At 38.2% G+C, this 19,995-nt stretch overlaps 1 protein-coding gene across 6 annotated transcripts in view; it reads right to left on the bottom strand.

The window, feature by feature from the left end:
• Positions 1 to 19,995, bottom strand: part of GRM1 (glutamate metabotropic receptor 1) — a 188,906-nt gene that overhangs the window by 28,009 nt on the left and 140,902 nt on the right. For all 6 annotated transcript variants that reach the window (XM_068677026.1, XM_068677025.1, XM_068677024.1 and 3 more), the window contains exons 5-8: positions 17,044 to 17,290; positions 11,194 to 11,362; positions 9,482 to 9,608; positions 3,280 to 4,210 (exon numbers count right to left, since the gene is read on the bottom strand). In XM_068677026.1, the coding sequence (XP_068533127.1) occupies positions 3,280 to 4,210; positions 9,482 to 9,608; positions 11,194 to 11,362; positions 17,044 to 17,290 (1,474 nt within the window). The remainder of the gene's footprint in view (positions 1 to 3,279; positions 4,211 to 9,481; positions 9,609 to 11,193; positions 11,363 to 17,043; positions 17,291 to 19,995) is intronic.

The raw sequence follows: 19,995 nt of genomic DNA, 5'->3' as shown, positions 1-19,995 counted from the left end.
AGAATATTACAGAGTATTTCTCTAGGGTTTGCATTGGGATTTTTTTTCCTCTTTTCCAGGACACAATCCTGGTCAAAAACAGAGAGAAAGGGGGAGACTTGCCCTGGAGCAATGTGTTGTCCAGCTATAGGACATTCATCTGGAATGTGAAGAAGATGTTCTTACCCTAAGTGAATACCTTAACTAGTGTCTGTTGGGGTAAAGATCCCTCACACCTTACCAATTCCTTCATCCCTACATGGGGAAAAAAAGTCATCCTGGCCCAGAGAGGATCTTTCCCATCAAAATACAATTCTATGAAACATTTTGAGAGGCTAGAATTTTCTGATGGGAAACATACCCTACTGGAAAGTTCCCAGCAAGCTCTATTTAAAACAGTGTTGTCTGTAATCGCTCACAGTTCAACTCAGCCAAGTAAGAGAGAGTTCACACCTTCATGATTGCACACAGCATCTTCAGAGTGCCACAGATAATAAAAGCAGCACACTTTGTTGTTTATGTAAAGACCAATGTTACCGAACAATTTATTTTCATTGAAATGGTGTTGGTAGTTCAGCTGGGACAGCCATTTTCCAAGTTGACCTCTGTAACAGCACCAGATATAGCTGAAAGTTTTCTATTGACTAACAGATCCTATGTTAATGGATTTCCCTAGTTAATTCTTCTGCTCTACTTTACAAAGGAGAAAGGAAGAGCAGGTTGGCTGGCTCTACTTCTAAAGCTAGTAGTTAAACTCAAAACACAACATTAAACACAAACCTTGTCTTTTAACAAGGTTTGCATAAGTTTGATTTGCCCTTGTAAATATAAACTAGCTTCCTCTATTAAAGTTAACTCAATTTAACTCTATATCTGCACACTAATGTAATTTAAATGGATGCCACTTCTCTGTTTAGAGGAAAGAAATGGAATTCACTAGATTAGCAGAGGAGAGGTTCAATGCAGACAGAAGAGAAGGGTGAAAATTGAGGAGTAGTAAAAGAAAAACAATCTGGCAAGAGAAGGAAGAGATGACAAGAAAATTGAAAGTTTGTGAAAAACAGCTGGAAAACAGATCCTTTATGTGAAACTGATAGCCATTTACAGGGAGGGACATGTGGCTATATGGACGGACAATTACAGTATCAAGAAACATCACCACACTCAGGGATCTGACTTATTGAAGGAAAACTAAAAAACAAATCCCAAATTTCAATAGGAAAATAAAAACATTGAAAATCAGTCTGCAGGCCATTCCTGTTGGCATTAAGCATGTTTCAGTTCTTTCAAACCCTGTTTTAGGAAGGACCTTAGCACACATTTTAGTTAGCTAAGTGTTTGCAAAGCTCCAACAAATTCTACCTTTTCCTTCTTGGTTTCCTCAGTGGCTCCCAGTTCTGTGCCTGTCAGCACAATGTCCTTAGAAACTTTGCAATAGACTCTGTTAGGAGCTAAAATATCCTCCAAAACCCTAAAATGACCTTTTGTACTTCTTCATGACCATGTATGGAGAGGTATGCCATCCTTCCTCATAAGCAAGCCTAGCATGCCCCTACCTCTGTGTTGGTTTAGGTGAGGAATATAGCAGTAACTGTGCAAGAGGTTTAGATCACAGATTAACATTTGGCTTTGTAAAACAGCTGGCTGCTTGACCTGAGACTAAAAAGCAAAATTCATAGTAACTAGGTTTTGAGTTTTGAGTTGAAAAGAGTACCGTAAAACTCTGTATTGGCTTTCTGTCTCTGTTCCACTCACTGGTGCTCACCAGAGGCCAAGAAATGCCTATAAAAATTATGCAACAAAGAATTTGATAAAAAGCTCAGGAAAGCTCCCTTGTTTTATGAAGGTGACAATGCTTAGGGGAAGCTGTTTTTTCAAGTAGAAGAAATCTTTTCTTATATTGTGAACTGTGTTTGAAATTTACTAGATTTAGATATTTTTAAGCAGAGGGTGTTTTATTATTATTATTATTATTATTATTATTATTATTATTATTATTATTATTATTATTATTATTGTTTGTGTTTTTTTGTTGTTGTTGTTTGTTTTCAGGAAGGTAAAAGAACAGTGAGGACTCCATGGCACACTGAGTTGCATATTTGGGTTACTTATGTCTCCGTTCATTTTTTTTCCAACCCCTTTTCTGGTAACAAAATAAAATGTACTGAAGTAGCATAAAGTAAAAGTTAATTACAGCATCAGTTCTGTATGGTATTATCAGTTCTGTATGGTATTACCTTCATCCTTATCCTTTTCATCTCCAGGACATATGAAAACAGTTCTTATGCAAACTGAATCAAAACCAATTCTCAAGTGACTCAGAGAAACCTACAGATCCTAAAGAGATGGAAATTAACCAAATTTTAATTCTGTCAGGAAACTCACTGGTTCTTCATTATTTTGATAAGTTTTTTCAAGTTGTGACAAAAATAATCTAAGCTTATGTCTAGCCCCATGGTGCTTCTTTAAAGATTAAGAAGCAATAAGATAATAAAGATTGCAAACATTCTGACAGCTGCTCAGAGGGAGATGATGTTTAAAGTTCTCTCTCCCCCTCTGCTGCAGCATGGTTGTTTTTATTCTTTAACAAGGAGAATAACAGGCTCAACAGATGTGGATGCAAGCTCATGTTCACCTTCAGTTGACCTCTACAACTTTTCACACCAACACTGGGTTTGGGAACATGGACAAGTTTACACTGCTGATGATTAAGAGACTTGTTCATAATTCTGAATATTAAATAGAGCACAGGCATAGTATGAAGGGTGCTTTTGTATGACAATCACGAGGACTGTAACAAAACACTACCTTACAAACTAATGTTCAAATCCCAGCTTTCACACACAGATCCCAATGGTCTCAGACAAGTACATGTGATTTACAACCACTCAGACACAGATTTCTGCTCCCCTTTCCCAAAAGGCTATGTTTGTACTTCAGTTTGGAGAGTAATGCAGAGCATCTGCTCATAGGGGTTTGTGACCCCTGTCTCATGAAGAGAGATGGGAGAAGATGGAATTGGAACTTGGTTACTCTGCAGCGTAACCCGCCTGAGTCACCCCAGAGGTAGAAGGGGTTGTGTACAGGGCTGCCTTTAGAGCAGGAGAGAAAATGAGAAGCAACATGTCAACATCCATCTGAGATTTAGAACTAAAGGATCACTTCTACCTTTTCTGCTACATGTGAGATGAAAAAACTTTACATACCTTACTATTCAGCAAACTATGGTCAACCAAGAGAGGATGGCAAAGAGAGGGACATAAAATACAGATAGATCTGTACCTGCAGTCAATCACTTACTTTGGATTTCCAGCCCCTGGTTTCTTTCTCCGGAATATGTTGAGGAAAGTGTTGGACTTGCAAGGTGCCTTGCCGTCCCCGACATGCATACGCACCACGTCTGAGGTGGTGAAGGCACTGCGGACATTCCTCTCGGGCTTGGCTATGATGATGTACATCTTAGGAGTGAACATGCACCCCAGGGCCACTGTCACACTCAGGCTCACTGCGAAACAAGTGGTGATAATCTTGTAGTTGCTCCCAAAATAGATAGGCACAAAGGCCAGCCAGATGATACAAGTGGTGTACATGGTGAATGCAATGTACTTGGCCTCATTGAAATTGGCAGGCACATTGCGAGTCTTGAAGGCATAGTATGTGCAGCTCATGATGAGGAGTCCATTGTAGCCCACAGGAGCCACAACTCCTAGGTTGCTGGTGTTGCAGATAAGGTAAACTTCCTTAATACTGGGGTAGGAGAGGATGGGCATCGGGGGCTCCAGGATGATCAGCGTGACCACCAGTGTCAGCTGCACACTGATCAAAATGGAGGCAATGACCACTTGGGCCCACGCACTCATGAAACGTGGCTTGCGGGTACAGATCTTCTTTTTGCTGCCTGCCAGAATGCGTGCAATGCGGTTGGTTTTGGTCACAAGGGCAGAATAACACATGGCAGAGGAGAGACCCACCAGAAGGCGCTGGAGGTAGCAGGATGTTGTGGTGGGTTTAGCTATAAGGGTGAAAGGGCAGACGTAACCCAGAAAGATGCCAGCAAGGATTATGTAGCAGAGCTCCCGGCTGGAGGATTTGACAACAGGGGTGTCCCTGTAGAGCACAAAGATAAGGGTGACAAACATGGTGACCAGGATCCCCAGGCAGGAAAAGACCACAGCCACAATAGACTCTATATTGCTCCACTGGAGGTACTTTACAGGGATGGGTTCACAGCCTGCAGTGTACAGAAAAGAAACAGAGTGTTAGAAAAGTATCTGCTTGAAGAAATAACATATTTTGTTTCTGGCTTCCAATATAATCTAAATATTAGCTTATGCTTATGTGCCATCAATTATTAAAACCATTTTACAAATGGATGAACTGCAGCATGAAAAGGTTTAGATGAAATATGCTCAAAAACATAGCCATCAATTTTGGGTGACCCAAACATTTGCTTATGATGCTACAAAGGGAAATGAGATTTAGAAAATATCTTCTTATTCATGTTGGAAGGACTGCTGACAAGCCCAGCAAATCAAAGGCAGAACCCAACACCATTTCATTTCAGCATGGATGGGATTATTTCAAGTCAGAATGGCAGCTTTTTAACCTCTTCAGATTAATTTATTTTAATCTGCATCAAAACAAGAATAAACACCCGCTACATTTTTCTGAGGTGATTTTATAAAGAAAATAGAGTATTTAAATATCTGTTACAGGCAGAAAAATCATAAATCCAAAGTCATAATGAAACTGCACCATGGATACCATACCTTCTCGTATATTTCTGCTTCTTTTCTTTTTTTCCTTAACATTACCTTATTTTCACTTTTTCAAACCCTCTGCTCTTTGTTTTTCATCTACACTCCTTTCATCAGCTCTATTAAATAATGTAATTCATTTCTTATGGAAAAGTCGAACCCACAAAACCTCTCTGCCTTTAGAAAATAAATGGAAAAGGACTCCTTTATGACTAGTACAGATGTGCAAGTATAAGTATCAGTTAAAATGGTCCTTAACTGTAAGGGCTCTCTCCCACACCTCTCACCACATAAAGGAATCTGTGCTGGAGATATAATATCATCAGAAAATATTACATAGCAAATAAAATCCTTTATGTTAATGGGATGTTGAGGTTGGGAAGCTGAGCTACTCTGAACTTTCATTCTGGCATTTCCTGATTTCTGTTCTTGACTTAGCAGTGTTAACATGTTTTATGGTTATTTTCTGAAGTTTAAAATAAAACCAGAATGAACAAGAGATCAGTACCTCCATGAGCCATTGGCAGAGCTGGGGATGTCAAGCCACCAGACTAAAGGTGGTGGTATTTACCTTGCAAGAGAAACACTTTTTAACTCAGTTTCATTGCTGAATCTTAGCAAGTGTCCCAGTATTGTGATGAGCAAGAGTCATGCTCAGCCTTTTTCTCTTCAATATGGAGTATATCTTCAGAAATCATCCTGTATGAGCTAAGAGCTTCTGAGGCCCAGAATTCTGTCCAATCTGAATATATATTCCACATGTTGACAAAAAATTACCAATCAATACTTATAACAAAATGTAAACTCCTCCCTTCTAAATACAGAATAAGTAAGCAGAGGTATGGATCAAGGCTGAGCAAACAGAGTTTTGCTGTAACCCCACCATGAGAAAGAAAAAAATTTTTTTTTGTTTAAATTAAAAAAAAAAAAAAAAAAAAAAAAAAAAAGAGTAAGCCTGAGGCAAAGTCCTGACATGGAAAATTTCTGCACGAACTTTTAATGTCTTCCAATGTCATACGAACTGAAACAATGCCTTATAATTCTGTACTCATTTTATCTAAGAGTGCCAGGTTGACTTAACTACAGGTAATGCTATCGTCTGTAACATCAAAAACAACAGGAATAATAGTGTGTGCATCTGGATGTCTTATTTTATAAAGGCAAGGGATTCTCTTTTGCTCAGAAAGATCTGTTCAAGACTCAGACGGGTGAGGAAAAACTGTTCTTCCAATCAGTATGTTTCTGGTGAAATGTAATTAAGAAAAAGCTTTTTATTAGAAGTAGGAGCCTCTGGCCATTAGCTGCAGCAGCCCTGAGCAGGAATTAGCTATTATTTTCATTTAATAGTGGACTAACAGTCAGAAGCTACTGTTCTTTGATTAATACATGCAGAGCTCTTTTCTTAAACCAGAAGAAGGTCTGTGGTTGCTGGAAGGCTTCAGTTTTAATGTGTGTTTTAAGCTTAGCAACATAAGCCATACTCATATTATTCTATCTTAACGTGTTTGAAAACTTTGCCCTGATTCAGCATGTAGGTAAGTCTATTGATCGCTTTAAGCTTATCCTGTGCAAGGTTTTAGAAACCTGTTTTGTTATATCGGTGCAATTCCTGCGCACTGTCAAGCCCCAAGAGCCACATATGCTACAAACATTGCAAAAAACAGCCTGCACTGCTTATATCAGCAAACAGTTGTTGGTTGTCAGCATCTGTGAAGGTGGGTCGTTTCCCAGCTAAGAGACAGTAGGCTCAGGAAGCTTGTCAAGATAGGGGGAGGATGCTCAGGAAACAGTGTACTTACAAGTTGCATACATGAAATAAAAATAAAATAAATAATAATAATAACAATTTAAAAAGAGAGAGAATCATTGGCAAAAACTTCACAGTTAAAAGTTTCTAGTAAAAAGCTTTTTGGTAGTTTTCATCTTCTATTGCACTTTAACCATGAGTCATTTCCCAGAGCAGAAGGCTAATCAATTTTTCTTTTTTAAATTTTATTTTTATATTATGTTCATACTTCAAGGCCAATAAGACACTCCAAGATATTTTCTGAGGTCATTAACACATCCCAGGTAGCTGATAGCCCCAAACCTTTGTAATTCGTTTCATAATAGGTCTATAAAACTTCTTCTCTTATCTTGTTTTAGTGCTTGTTTAAGATGGAGAAAAGTGGGTTTACTAGCTTGACATTCATTGCTCTTATACAACTTCTATTACTATAAAAGATCTCTCTTCTTCTTTGCACAAGACCTTAAGACACTAGTTTTAGTGATGATTTGCCAGATCAGTTTAAATGTACAGCTTACATCATTTATGGTGAGAAATTTCTTTGTGCCTGCTGACTCCACTTCACTGAATGCATATTTAGCAGATGTAATCTAAAAAATATTTTATATTTAAAACTAACATTTAAACCTCTGGAAAGGGTTGCTGAGCAGCAGAGACTGATTTCAAATGGAGAAAATGAACATCTTGAAAAGTCTTAGGAAATAGGTTAGTATGCAATCCATGTTTCTTAAAAGGACTAAGGATTTTAAAACCTCCATCTGTGATGGAAAATAAGACTAAAATTGCACACGTGTAGCATTTATGCCTTAAAGTAAAGGGAAAAACAATCTGGAATGCGAGATGTTAACGTCTGTGTCTAGATGCTACAGTGACTGGCAGGGTATGAATACAACACACAAAACCAAATTATAAAAACATATTTGATGGGGGAAATACTGGCAAGGAAAAAGAATTTCATACTAAATATCACCAACAGTGACTCAAGCAAAGCCCAAAAGTCAGAGTTTGTCTAGCTCAATTTCCCTTTCTGTAACCCTGATATAAGGGTTAAAAAATATAAGGGTTGAAACCCTGATATAAGGGTTGAAAAAGAATCTTTCTCCTCGATTAGAAGGAATGAAGAAGCTATACTGAAACAGACTGCCATTTTGATGTTCTCTAGGAAATCAGTCGATGGCTATGCTGTCATTTGACTGATGCCACTGATTTTAGAATAGCAGCAGCCCAGTCTCCTTGCTGAGAAGAAACACAAATCAGCAGGTCACTTACTGATTTCATTAAAAGTTAATAGATTGCAACATGCCCCTGAGATTTTTTCCAGCACTCATGCTTTCTTCAACTCCTTTCGGCAGTGTCTGTCATTTTGACATGCCCCCTTTTGAGCTATTTTGGGCAGCTAGTAGCACTGAACCATATTCGCTCAAGTGCACATTGATCTCTCACTATGTTCTTGTTCTGCCTTATTGATTAAAAAGAAGTCCTAGTTTTCTTCCCTGAATAGTAGATACAAACAATTCTGTGAACCTCCAAGAATGTGGTTCTCTGTGGATATCTGCTTTAATATTAGCAGACATTGGTATCCCAGAAAGTGGGGGTTGAATCTGAGCTTTTCCAGTGATCAGGACATTTATAAAGGATGTTGTAGATTTTCTAGTGTCTAGAAAAACAATATGTTTTTCCACAACTGGGGCCCTTATGGAGGTGTTAATTAAAAATTCCTCTTCTTTCAACCCATTTACATGAAACTTAAAGGAACCGAATGATCGTTGAGATCTCTGTATCCTGAAAAATATGTTTGAAATAGGTTCCATTGCACACCACAGAAAAAGAGGGAAGGAGACTGTTGGAGTCAGAGGTATGGGGTACAGACACACATATGGGAACTTGGAGAGCTTATTTTCCATTCAAAAAAAAAAAAAAAAAAGTCAAATTTTCCATTTTGTTGTGATTAATAATACACTTTTTATCTGGTAAAGTGGCCAGCTTTCCCTCCCAAAAGAAAACCCCTGAAAGTTCACTTGGCTTCAGTGACTAGCTATGTGTTTGATGCTGTGGAAACATCCAGTTGCCCCCCAGTTATATTGAAGGACCATGATGTGGTAAGTTGTATAGTTGATCGTCAGCTAGGTAGTGAAATCGTTTCTCTGACTATACTCTGCTGAATACTGGCAGCAAAATTTTGCAGATGCAGCATGAGGCAAGGTCTTTCATAGATACAAAGTAAACCCCAAGGTCAAGGTGGTGCTTCTGAATGCATTATGTGTATTGTCTTGAGGTAATAGTTACTGTAAAGCCCAGAGCAGGTGTGAGCAGTTGACCTTGATAGGTAGAAAAGATCAGAAGGATGCCATAGCATACAACTCATTCAAAGCATATTCACAGGGGAGACAAATTCTAATTTTCCCTTTCCAAATTTTTCCTTTCTTCTGCCAGCCTTTTTTAAGATTTTGTTGATGTTCCTTTTGCTGGTGGATGTAGAAAGAATGATCTTTATACAAAAGGAAATTCTGATAATTACTGCAAGCCTAGAAATCCCAAATAAATTATTACTAATTGCAAGATAGAACAAGAGGAAAGAGTATCATGCCAAACTGACAAAGATGCACCGAGCTCTTGTGATATTCACTGCTAAAATTGCAGCAAATACCGCTAAGTTCATTGGTAGTTTTAGCAGCTTTATTAATGCTTTTGCTACCTAAAGGGGAGGAACAGACAAAATATGTCATTTCTTCTTGGTAAAATTTCACTGTCTTTATTTTCACTGCTGTTGAACTGAACCAAAACATGTAGCACCTTTCACCCTAACCTACACTGGGATGTGTGCTTAAATATGTCCCTTTACTATCTTTGCATACTATCACCTTACTCTCCACCACATGCCCTGTTCTCGTTGAACAGGTCACTTAATTCTCGTTGTGCCCTGTCAAATGGGAATGCATTTGGAGGGACACATCCCTACCTGTCAGTTCAGCATTCGGCCACCAGCCAAGCTCACAGGCTTTACAGGTGAATTCATCCTGAACAAATTCATTCTCCTTGCAAGCAGTGCAAATCCAGCAGCAGCTCACTTCTCCTTTCCTGATCACCTGTAATGCAAAACATATCCTCAGCAATGAGCCTCTATAAGAGAACACAGAACCCCCCACAGCAAACAGGCACCACCTGCATTGTTTAAATGACAGGATTCCTGCATATGGGACATTGCAAACAATTAAAAAATGTGTCCTGGATTTATGTTTACCCCTTTGTATTAAAAATTGTGCTTACAAGTTCAAAGATAATCTCTTAGGACAATTTATTTATTTATTTTCCTGAGTTGAAAGTGCAAAACCATTTTCCCTTTTAGTACAGTGTCACATAAGTGTTATATTTTCAATCAAACTTGAGAAGAGGTTTAGTCTGAGAGATGACTCAGGTTGGGACAAAGTCCTTCAGCTCACACTTAATATCTGTTGAATAGTAAAAAGCAGTAAACAAAGTCAAATATTAGAATGAAGACTGATTCATGCATTTACATGTATATTTTATAATATTATTTAATATATTTTATATATTATGTATATATTATATATATATATACGCACAAGCACATAATTTCTAATTTACAATAAAAATTGTAAATTAGATTCTGTCTCTGTCAGAAAGGAAGAATCCAGCCTTCTCTCCAGAATCTTCCTATCCATCTATATGCAGAGCTAAGAAAAATACAAATTGTTTTTTTTTTTTATTGAATGATGTATATATATTTTTGGTTAGCATTTCCTCCAGCATTCTGTGGAAAGAGTCCAATAGACTTCAATGGGAGATGAAGCTGGCATTTTGTATGCATGTTGTTTACATATACACACATACACAAACTGCACAATCTCAAAAACAGAAAAGATATTTTGGAGGGCAGTAAATACCAGTACTGTTTCCCCTCCAAGACTGCTGGAGTATGTCACTAAGCCTTTGCCAAATCATCAATCATCTATGGCTCATAGTAGCAATATACAATTTAAAAGCTGCAGATACGTTTATTAAGTGAAATTAGAAAGGAGAATCTTTTTTAAGGTGATATTCCTGAATGGGCTTCTTGATATTTTAAACTTACTGTGTCCATAGCATTTTAATAGTGGTAGAACATGTCTTTATGTCATCCAGATATGGCAGGTGGCAAACTACTTGTAGCTTGATACAAGTTCTACTGTTTGGTAAACAAAGAGTGATTTCATTTGTTTTTCCATACCTCCTGTTGTGAACATGAGATATAAATGTGCTTTTTAATTATTATTTTTTTTCTCACAGGTGCTATTTTTGGAACAAAATACTGGATTCCCATGGGTTACATTATTTTAAGGCCCCTGAGTGAATCCCAGCCACTGATCAGTGTAGGCAATGACTAAGTGAAAATCTTGTTCTTTCTCACATAAAGTGAAATTTAATTCAAATCTTGTCATACTGAAATATTCTGCATCAATGGCAATTTTAGAAAGCATGGGCCTTTATATGGGATTTTAAGAATAAAATGTTGATCTAGGAGTCTTTCTATAATTTCGGCTTTCCTGCAGAAAAGAATGTTCTAAGTGACACCCTCTGTTTCCCTTGGCTTGAAAGAAGATCGCTTGGATTTAGTGAAAAAGCACTGCCTGGTTATTCACATTTCTATGGAACAAAGGATCTGATGCAAACCTTAATTTGCCCCTTCAAGCAAGGCTCACTGCACACTGATCGGACCATCCCACTCTTGTTCATCTGAATCCTGTAGTCATCAATGTTGAGCACACCCTCGTGCCAGGTTCCGATGAGGACATAGTCATAGCGGTTGGGCTCTATGTACTGCAGGTTCATGATGTCATACCTGAAAGGGAAAAAATAGGAAGCTAGTCACTGACCTGCGATAGAAAGGATAAAACTCCCTATGGACTAGGGTTTCACATTGTCAGCAAATACTGTGAGATTTGCAGTAAAATCATGGTAAATAACAACTCTGATTGTCACATAATTACTGATCGACTGCCCCATTCACATAAAACTGTGCGTAAAAAGTTGTGTGTCCAGGAAGAAACGTATACCAAAGAAAGCAAGCTCTGCTGAAGATTCACATACATATATAAGCACTGTTTGGATGATGTGCAGTCTGGCCATTTTTCAGAACTTTAACATACACTTGGTGCCTACATATAGGTTGGTTGCAGTATTGCTTCTGCTGACAACCGTGAAGTAATCATCCAGTATAAATATTTGAACTAACTAAACTGGTATGCCATAAGTTAACTGTAAGCACTAGTTCACTATTTTCCTTACCTAACTCAGTGAAACTGTCAGGAAAAGTTAGCAGCCCAGAAACAATATTTACTTCCTCGCCCTAGGCACACAGCATAGAATTTCCCAAGGCTAATATAAAAGAACCATAAAACACTGTTACAAAAGCATTCAATTTCCCTACTTCCATCATTGTCCTCCATGTGATGTACCTGATGTGTGCACATCCCTTACTGCTAAGTGTTTGTCTCCTTCTTTTACCTACAGAATGTGCCTTGTGCAAAGCAGTAATTAACTATGGTAATTTCATAATAGGAAATAAGCAAGAATGGGAAAATGAATAGTGGAGAGAGGGAAAAAAAAAAAAAAAAAAAAAAAAGATGGACCTACAGGCTGGCCTCTTCAGACGAGAAGGTAGGTGACAGGTACGTGTGGGAGGGCTTTAGAAAAAGAGGATTGCAAACCAGAAATCAGTATTGGTGCTGAAAATAACAAAGCGTCTTCTGTTTTACAAGCCTGGGAATTAGTTACTACCTTGTTTTTCTCTACTGGATTGTCTCAGTCTCTGGACAAAAAATTCTTTAGGTAATAATGAGTGTTGCTAATCTGTATGCACACTAGGAATGAAAGGCAAGAAAAACATGAGCTGTAAATAAAACCAGGATGCTTGTTTGCAGGCAAAGTGGGAGAAATATCTTTTCCCTTATTGAGATTCAAAAATGCAAAATTTAAATCTGCAGTTCACAGAGGAAAGGTGCTCAAACTACTCTCTAGATGCCTAGTTTTGGTAATTGAATCTTTGAGATCTCTCTAGTGAAAGATAGTTTAATGAAGTGCTTACTTACAACTGTATTTAGATCTCAGTCTTGCCAATGTGCATGCTCAGACGATGTCAGTGCCACTGCATGGCTCCACTGAACCATGTAGGAAATGGGGCTCTTGCCATTGACTTCAATGGAGCTCCAAGCAGGTGCTTAAAAAGCAGCTCTATAGCTCCATGGTTATCAACTGGGTCTTAACTGAGGAGTTGTTATGGAAAGGGGTTAATTTCAAAGTCACCAGGAAACAATTCTCATTTCACATCTCTTACAAAGGAATAACATAAAAAGTCATTCTTTTTTTCAGCATTATGAAGAGTCAGAATAGCAAGAAGCAGTAACAGCAGGGCACTTTATAATGTAGATTCAACAAACAGGAGTAAAATTGAGCAGGGGTGTACATGCTTCTTGCTAGCAAGCAGAACCTAATTGTTTTTTAGTGTGATGTTGAATTAGACCAATACAAAATCAGTTAAAATGGGCTGGAAAATGAATTCAGGAAGGGGAATAAAAGATTACTAAAACTTCATATTTCCTTAATGGAACTTTCTAGCCTACACAGATTGTTTTAATTTTTGCAAAAATATATTATAAGGCACAAATGGTCATTAATTTAATATCATTCAAGAGCTGGCAAATTCAGGAATATGATTTTATTTTAGGTTGGAAGCCATTCTTATGTTTTCCTATAACACTGTTCCCTTTTCTATCAGTTAACCATCAAAGAATAAAGTATGCAGTCTAAAAGATCTTAACACAGTCTTGCATATGACAAGATGTAGTACAATACTTGCAGCTTTGATATGCAGCTTGAATTTTAAGTGGAAAAATGTGATCTAACAAATATACTCGGCATGGAGGCATGCATAAGTTCTTTATCCTTTCCTTCTTTTCTTAAATGAAAAATTCCATCTTTGAGTAAGGACAAATTCAGTGCTTCAATAACTCCCTGTCACCATTCCCCCAGCTACACATATACAACTTTAACAGTTTGGGGCTGCGTCCAAGCTACAAATGATTATCCCAAAATAAGTGAATTTGACGAGAGTTGTGAAGCTCCAAGAAAGTGAGGACTGTGGAGGCAGCTGGAAGCTACACGCATACAGCAGCATTTACAGAAGCTATGAAAACATTCTGCACATAAGAAAATAAAACTTTATTTTAATGTAAGGATAAGCTCTAATGTATATTCGGAAATGTTATGACCAAGTCATTGAGGTCATATGAACAAGTTACTCGTGAGCCAAACTGTGATCCAGCTGGTCACAGACACACTCATATCCTGAGGTAAGTGCTGGTTAGCCTGAAATAGCTGAAGTTACCTTTCTCCACAGCTGTAACACAGAGCTGGCAGTAAGTTCGATATCCTGGAAGGCAGAATAGCAAACAAGATTGCTGAACCATGCTGGGATGTAACTTGACAAAACAACTACCCATGGAGCCAAACTCCAGAACAAGCATGTATATTTGCCTCACAGTTCTTTATATACCATGTGTTTTAAGTCTCTGCACTATGCATTAATAATTTACACAAAGCGTAACAGTTGATTAAGTCACCAGATTTGAAGCCAGAACAGCTACTGGGTAGAGTTACATGAGTCTATATCTAAGTTTAGTTAGGGTAAAATGAACAACAACACTTCTATTAGCTTGTGAACACGAGCATTTCTCCACACATGAAAGTTCAAGCATTGGTGCTGGACACTGACAGCTCCTGTCAGTTGACCCGTAGTATTTTACAGTCAGAGGCCTAAGCACATTGTTTGTCCTTGAGGCGTAAGCTTCCTCCTACTAGCCATAAGGTAAAAGTAAGCAGTTACTCTACACCAGACAAGAACTTGAGATGTTCTGTCCTGAAATACATGGCTGTCCTCTGCCCGTTGCATAGGCCCAAAGAAGGATGTGGTGTAGACTTCTTCATCCCTCACAGCTTCTCCAGCCATTTCTTGGAATTTGGGTGATATGATTAATACTGAGCAAGCAAATGGGATGTACTCTATGAAAGTCAAATGTTGACAAAGCTGTAAGGGATTCAAAACAAAATTTTATGAGTGTCTGCCAAGTATAACTACAGGCATCTCTACCTGATCTACCCACGACAAGCATAAACAGGGGGTTATGAAGATCTATTGCTCAAAGAACCTTACTGATCTTGCAAGTAACTCCAGGCTTTTAAGAAGGAACATTGCCTTATTCCATCTTGTGAAGCTGATTTGTTTACATTATATGGTAACAAAACACTGAAAAACTGTGCATATTTATGATGCATTCTTTCACTGGCATAGAAAAGCCAACAAACCACATCTGTCTCTCTCTGCTTTATTTAGGTGTCATATGTGGTGTATAGTTTTTCATTTAGCTGAGGTACACAAGTTCTTTGGGGTATTCATAGAGTGGTGTGGCACATTCACTTACCCACAAAGAGCTTTTCTGTGTGGGACACTAGAAACACTAGGATGATTCTAGAGTGACATACTGATACATACAGTTCTACATGGGCTTAACTACTGCTGGTGTACAAAGACCTCACCAGCTGTACAGATATAAATGCCACAGACTGATACAAGGATTACAGCATGAATAACAAAAAGATTGTCTGAATTCTCTTGCCCAAACCAATGTTAACTTTCCAGCTGTGAAAATATATTAAAAAAAAAAAAAACACCTCTACCAAAAATAACTCATCAAATTCTAAATAGGCCAGGAAAGCAAGAGAAATGAACCTTGCTACAGACCAAAATTATAGAAGGGAGAAATTTTATCATCCTGACCTACTCTGGAAAATATCCTGATATAAACCCTCCTATATTTTGAATTCAGGAAGTGTTTGTTCTAATTCTGGAATTTATACTGATGAGAGTTGATGAGAGTCTCAGGTTACAAGATAATGTATAATATGGGACAAAATTGGAAAATGACACATAAACATCAAACTACATAGCTAAAAACTAGATAATGCAGCATATGCAAAGCTTGAGTAATGCTTTTATGGAGATAAATAGTGCATAAAAATTTTAAAGATATGCTAAACAGTATTTTCTCAATATTATCTAAACTATATGTACAAATATCTGATTTATACTTTTGTGTTAATAAGTATGTGCAAGAATGTAAGGGAATTGCTTGCCTCTAGTTTCAAAGTCTGACCTAGCTCATTTATACCTTTGACTAAAAAAAATACTGTATGCAGCACTTTATGAGAAACAAGACCAAACTGACCACGTTTTTCTTATTTTAAATGTAATGAGCTGATTAAATGTATATGCTGTGTTAATATAACAAGAAATGTAAATAGAAAATGGTAAAAAAGTTGGTCATTTTTGATAACAAAAGATAGCAAGAGGAGTAAGAGTTGCTTTAAGGCCACCATGTCTTGCAAATACTCTTTGAAGGCATACACCAGGCTGCACACTCTTGTTTATTCCAGAGCTCTCTCTTTGTGCAGTGTTGGCACTCAGATGCATTTATGCAATAAGCCCAAAGATGGAGTGAGAGAGTCTTTTATAACACTTTAATAACTCAGTAACAAAACTAGCTTAAATGAAGTAACCCCTGAGTAGGATTCAGTTAATAATGAATCATGTACACCAGCAGCTGAATTAAATTTATTTAAAACAAATAAATAAATAAATTCATCTGGGAGATGCCTCACTTAAAAGAATTGGACAGAGTCCACAGACCTAAATGAAGAGGAAAAGATTTATCAGCTGGCTCCCTTAAGAGAAACAAAGGTGATGTCCAAGTTCACCAAATTGTTGTCTCTCTCCTTGCTTGGGTACATATTGTGTCTTCTAGGGAGGGGTAGACAGTAGCAACTAACAAAGCTGGAATTTACTGGACCCCAAATGAGTGAAACACTGTACCTTCTGGCAAACACTATTACTTATCCTGTTCTGTTGTGACCTATCTTTGAACTCTGGGACAGCTGAGCTTATTTGAGGCAGGATAAGGAAAGCACACAGGAGTTCAGCAAGCAAGACTAAATACTGTCTGGCACAGATGTACAGCTGTCTCCCGGGGCACTTGGAGCAGCTGAGATCCAGTTGGAAAAGGATGTGTTCTACGGCCCTACCTTCAAAACCTCAGCAAGCAAATGCTTCGTTAAATTCCAAAAAATTGCATTAGGTCTTTTATGTAATAAAGCCCTGGTGGTGAGCCCCAGTGCTAGCATAGACACCAAAAGTCTGTGAGATACATGGTCCGTCCTCTCCCAAAACACTAGAAATGTTACAGGGTTTATTATAACTCCTGTGTCAGTACAAGCTGTAGCTATCAATGCATTATGTGTTACCAGTGTTATTCCTACCTGCTAGTAAGACTAACCCAGATAACTCTGTTTCTGTCTCACAATATGCATGCTTTTAGCAAAGCAGCCAGAGAAATCTCCACCACCAAATCCAGGAACATTGCCTCCTTCCTAACGTTTGGTGCAAATAATTGAGATAAAAAATCTCTTTACCTTCCAGGGGCATCTCCCTTTTCATCAAACCAAACTTCTTCTCCAGAAACACCGATGAATGTGGACTTCAGGAGAAACTCCAACAGCTTGCTGCCGTCAATTGGCTTCATAGCATCACACAGCCCAACGTGTCCAGGACAAAGGGAATGATGCATATTTTGGAGTCCGTGAGCCATAGCATATATAGCATTGATGACAAATCCCATTTTACTGTCCTGAACATAGTTTTCTTCTAGACTTTCATTGCCTATGTTTGTAAAAAAAGAAGTTTTAAACAAAAAAGGAATGTGAAATAACAGGAAATATGAAAAAACAGTGAGAAATAAAAAAGGGATATCTTATTTCTCTTATAAAGTTTTAGATATTTAAAAAACATAAACAAGGTGCCAGCAAGGAATTAAAACAGTAATTAAAAAATGAAATAAAGTGAAATTGGCTCTTCAGAAAACCCCATTTTAATCAAATTGTCAGCTTTAATTTGTTCATTCTGGAATTTTTTGCTTGTCATTCCACAATGTTATTTATGCATAAAAGGGTTAAACAGCCCAGCATCAGAATAACACATGTAATCTGGTAATCTGGTACAATTTTTGTAAGAAATTTGCTTAAAGTTTGATTTTTTGGCACATTTGAATGTTGTTTTTTTTTTTATTATTATTATTATTAGGGCTAAGACAGCAGTGTCTATTTCAGTGTAAGCAAGCAAACAATGTAAATCAGCATCACTTCTCAAGTTATCAGAAATAATCATGGTAGATAACAGTAGTAGTAGGCGCACCAATTTGGGATTGCTACAGAAAGCCATACAAGGTTGGTCACACTAAGAGACATTTTATGTAACTGCGGCTTAGAAGATCCGGCCTGAGCTGGCATTGATGTCTCTGTCCATTGATTAGGAACAATGTGGCAGTGAAGGCTTTCCCTTTTCAGCCCCAATCTGCTGACATTCAGGCCCTGCCAGAGGGTGCCATTTGTGGCTGTATTCCAAGCCAGGGCCCGCCGAGGCCGGGCTGTCCCCAGGTTTCCCGTCACGAGCTGCTGGACGCTGCCAGTGCCAACCCTGAGTCACGGAGGACCTGAACCGCATGGGTCCTGCGGGCGTAAGAAACCTCCCTGCTTTGTTTCCTTTCCCCTGAGTCATCCTATTTCAATATGCTCAAAACTGCAAGATGCTGTCATCTGTAGGCCTCCCACGTTACGCAGTGTTAACAGGCGTTTGCAACCCAGTCTCTGGTACTTTGTCTAAGTAACACCTTGTCTGTGCTAGGAAAGTAGGATGTGTGAGAGACTAGGTGTTAACTGACACTTCTCAAAGCCAGGTTGGAGAAGGTAGCTGTCATTTTCATATGAAGAAAAGAGGAAAAACTACAAGTTCACTGAAACTTTCAAGTTAAAAAACAGTTCCTTCTCCCAATGTAGATATTGTATGGCTTTCAAAGCAGGTAATCAAGACAATCCTTACATTCATCCTTGGAAAAGACTCTGATTTGGGAGGTCTTCTCCATTTGTTTGCCAGAAAGGTCATCTGGGGATTAGCACAGATTCTGGAGAAAGGGATTTCTAGGTTTTGTTCACTGGGTTTCCCTTGTGCAGGACATTGGTTGCAACTGGGCAAGGAAGTCCTGCTTCAGTAGCTATTTTCCAGATGAGCAGAGCATAGCAAGCAGTTGTGATGGTGAAGAAAGAAAGCATTGTGAAAATACACATAATCTGACTGACTGGGTTTGTATGCTCCTCACACTGAGATGCACTCGCTGCCAGTACCACCAAACAAGGAGCAGCCAGATAAATATTTCCCAGAGGTAACATATCTGCCACTTTCCTAGCAGGAAAAGATTCGTAACTCCCATTCAAATCACACCCCATTCAGAACCATGTTATAGAACACAGTGAGAATAGAAACCTTATATGTACACTGACAGAATATTTAACCAGGGAAACAAACATTATGGCACTGCATGTACTACTCACTTACAGTACGTATGACATAGTCTAGACATTTGTTCCCCAAACTAGTTTATGTGTGGCCTGAATATATTATCTCCAGGTGTGATTTATCTGCTGATTAGTCCCTTAGGACTAACACAGTGTGAATTTACCACTGCTTCTGCCTTCTTGTAGAGGAAAATGAATGTAGAAAAATGAATGTGTTCTCCATCCTGACATGAAAGAGAGGTGAAAAGCCCCTGAACTCAGCACTTCAGTTCTCTGCCATGGTAGCCTCTTGATGGCCAGCAGCTGAAGAGATCACAAAACGACCGATAGGTAGCAATGGTTTTCTACCTGAGAGTTTATCTGAGATGCCTTCCTAATTTCTCAATAAATGAGAAAAGTATAGAAACATACACTTCAGTGACCCTTTCAAGAGATAATGGCAGTATCCATATACTTTTCCTGAGACGAGCATTCAGATGGCTGCCAGAGGTAGAAATGTTTTAAAATGAGACTATTTTCCTCAAGTATGTATGACCTCAGCAAACCACAGATTTGGTTTCTCGTATTTCGTTATAATATACATACCTCCTAAGAGAATAAATATTTGATGGTGGAAGGATTTGCTTTTGACTAAGTAGGAGTGAATAGCTTGCATTGAGGCTTGAAACGTAGCCCCACACTGCACAGGTGACTGCCTTTCTGCACTTGCAGAAAAAGTTGCACTCTAGTGGAAAGTAACATAAGAAACCTCATCTGGTAATGAATTGTCCACAGATCAGTAATATAAAATTCCCTATGTGCAAATAAGCTGTTTCACAGTAAATCCACCGTGAGAAGTCATGCTTTATCTAAATTTAACTTCCTGCTGGCAAAATCCAATTTATTTCATTTTCACCATTACAAGTTATTGATATACTCATGTATTTGGGCTTGTAAAAATTCACTTATGACAATAAGTAAGAACTGCTTTTTTAAGAAAGTGAGATCATGTAATTATGTTTAGCCAGAGATAATCAA

This window comes from Anas acuta, chromosome 3 (genome assembly GCF_963932015.1).
Source record: "Anas acuta chromosome 3, bAnaAcu1.1, whole genome shotgun sequence".
Taxonomy (NCBI): domain Eukaryota; kingdom Metazoa; phylum Chordata; class Aves; order Anseriformes; family Anatidae; genus Anas; species Anas acuta.
Note: the sequence above shows the minus strand (reverse complement) of the source record. Positions and strands in the feature narration are given on the sequence as shown.